The 2,028-nt window shown below is 65.2% G+C and overlaps 1 protein-coding gene across 1 annotated transcript in view; it reads left to right on the top strand.

The window, feature by feature from the left end:
- The window catches only part of MNEG_14206 (hypothetical protein), a gene marked incomplete at both ends in the record, with an annotated part of 5,077 nt that overhangs the window by 1,387 nt on the left and 1,662 nt on the right, over window positions 1-2,028 (top strand). The window contains 5 exons of the mRNA XM_014037322.1: window positions 184-399; window positions 580-776; window positions 1,044-1,204; window positions 1,439-1,536; window positions 1,842-1,943. Of these exons, the coding sequence (XP_013892776.1) occupies window positions 184-399; window positions 580-776; window positions 1,044-1,204; window positions 1,439-1,536; window positions 1,842-1,943 (774 nt within the window). The remainder of the gene's footprint in view (window positions 1-183; window positions 400-579; window positions 777-1,043; window positions 1,205-1,438; window positions 1,537-1,841; window positions 1,944-2,028) is intronic.

Raw genomic sequence — 2,028 nt, 5'->3', positions numbered from 1 at the left:
CCCCGCCGCTGCCGCTCCGCAAGCCGGCCTCGCCCTGCCCCCTTGCTGCAGCCCCTACCCACCATGTCCCCGCACCCCACCACGCCCCCTACTCCACCACACTGCCGCGCACCACCACTCCCAATACCGGAACCCTGACACTCAACCCTTGGAACCTCACCCGCCCGCAACCCTGAAACTCAGGCCGGCCTCGACCTGTCGGCTCTCAAGGCCGCCAAGCCCCGCCTGGCGTCGGTGCCCTTTGAATCAGAGCACAAGTTCATGGCCACAGTCCACGACGAGGGCGGCGGCGCGCGCACCATGTTCGTCAAGGGCGCGTCAGACCGCCTGCTGCCCCTCTGCAAGAGCCAGGCAAGCTCGAGGGGTTTGTCTTTCCGTGCCGTCTGCTGGTGCAGCCGGGTGACTTCGCCGCTGCCGCGGACTCCCTGGCTGGTTGCGCCGCTGAGGTCTCGGCAGCACGCATGTCGCATGCCCAAAACGTGACAGTGCTCTCATCTCAAGCGCCCAAATCGACCTGATCTTAGCGCTGCCTCTCGCGCCTGATCTCCCTGCAATGCACTCTCTCTCGCCCTTGCTCAGGTGGTGGGTGACGACCCGTCGACCACGGCGCCGCTGGACCCCGCGTTCTGGAACGCCACCCAGGAGGAGCTCAGCGCCCAGGGGCTGCGCGTGCTGGCGCTCTGCAGGTGCTGTGACGACGACGATGGCGATGGCGATGATGATGGCGGGGCGCACGGGGGACAGCCGCGGCCCAAGGCTGGTTCCGGGGGCCTGGGGTGCAGCCGGCACCTCCGTGTCACAAGGGGGGGGGACTGCGAGGGGCAGGGGCTGCACGCCCGGCCTTCCGTGTCACTGCCTTCAGGTCCTCCTTACTTCCCGCCGCCCATACCCCACGGCCCTTCGGCTTGCTGCCCTCCCCTCACACCCCTGCAGCCAACCCCGCCTCTGCTTCCCCAAACCAAACATGCCGCACGCCCTCCCTCCTTTCCCCTGCTCAAACCTCTTCACTGCAAACGCCCACCCTCCCCGCCCCGCTCACCAAGGGCGGAGCTGCCGGCCTCAGAGTCGCTGGAGGGCCTGGACGCGGCCTCCATCCAAAAGCGGCCCCCCTTCCTGGCAATTGTCTGCATGTTCGCGATCCTTGACCCCCCAAGAATGGAGGTGGTCGCAGCCATAAAGGAGGCCCACCGCGCTGGCATCACGGGTGGGGGCCAACGGGGAGGGGGTGGGGCGTGTGCAGGGGGTGCATGGACCAGTGGATTCAATGGCACGGTACAGCAGCTTGGTGGTGCGTGGCCATTGCGGGCGTGTGCAGCTCTTTGTGGGCTGCACCACCTGATTGAGGGGCAGAGGGCTTGAACCGCCCCAGGGGCTGAGGTGATGTGTGCGGCGCATCAAATGACGTCAGCAAGACCCGGACCCCACCACCACCCCGCAGTGAAGATGATTACGGGGGACCACGCTGCCACCGCCCTAGCCATCGGCAAGATGCTGGGCATCGCGGGTGGCGGCATGACCCTCACCGGCCCCGAAGTGGTGAGCGCCCCTTGAAGCCCAAACAGCACCCTGCCGGCTCTCCCCTTCCGTCTTCGACGACTCCTTGCTTGGCCGGCAGGCACTGTTCTGTGTCCCAACACAACTGCGCACGAGCAGCAGGGACTGCTGCAATACTCCCTTTGGCCGGGCAGTACTGCCTCCCTCGCCCGTCACGTTCCTCAACCAAACACATCAGCGCTGATGGTTTGGCTAGCTGCCGTCAACTAGAAAACTTCAAACTCTTTCAATTGACGTTCATGGACCAACCGCCTGTCCGTCTTCCACCGCTGTCCGGCTCACCCCAGGACAAGCTGTCTGACGCCAAGCTCAGGGAGGCGGCCCCTGAGTGCAACATCTACGCGCGCGCTTCGCCAGAGAACAAGATCCGCATTGTCAGGGCGCTGCAGGTGGTTGTGTGTGTGTGTGTGTGTGTGTGTGTGTGTGTGTGTGTGTGTGTGTGTATGTGTGTGTGTGTGTGTGTGTGTGTGTGTG

This window comes from Monoraphidium neglectum (genome assembly GCF_000611645.1).
Source record: "Monoraphidium neglectum strain SAG 48.87 unplaced genomic scaffold scaffold04324, whole genome shotgun sequence".
NCBI classification, from domain to species: Eukaryota; Viridiplantae; Chlorophyta; class Chlorophyceae; order Sphaeropleales; family Selenastraceae; genus Monoraphidium; species Monoraphidium neglectum.
This window is presented reverse-complemented; position numbering and strand designations above follow the sequence as displayed.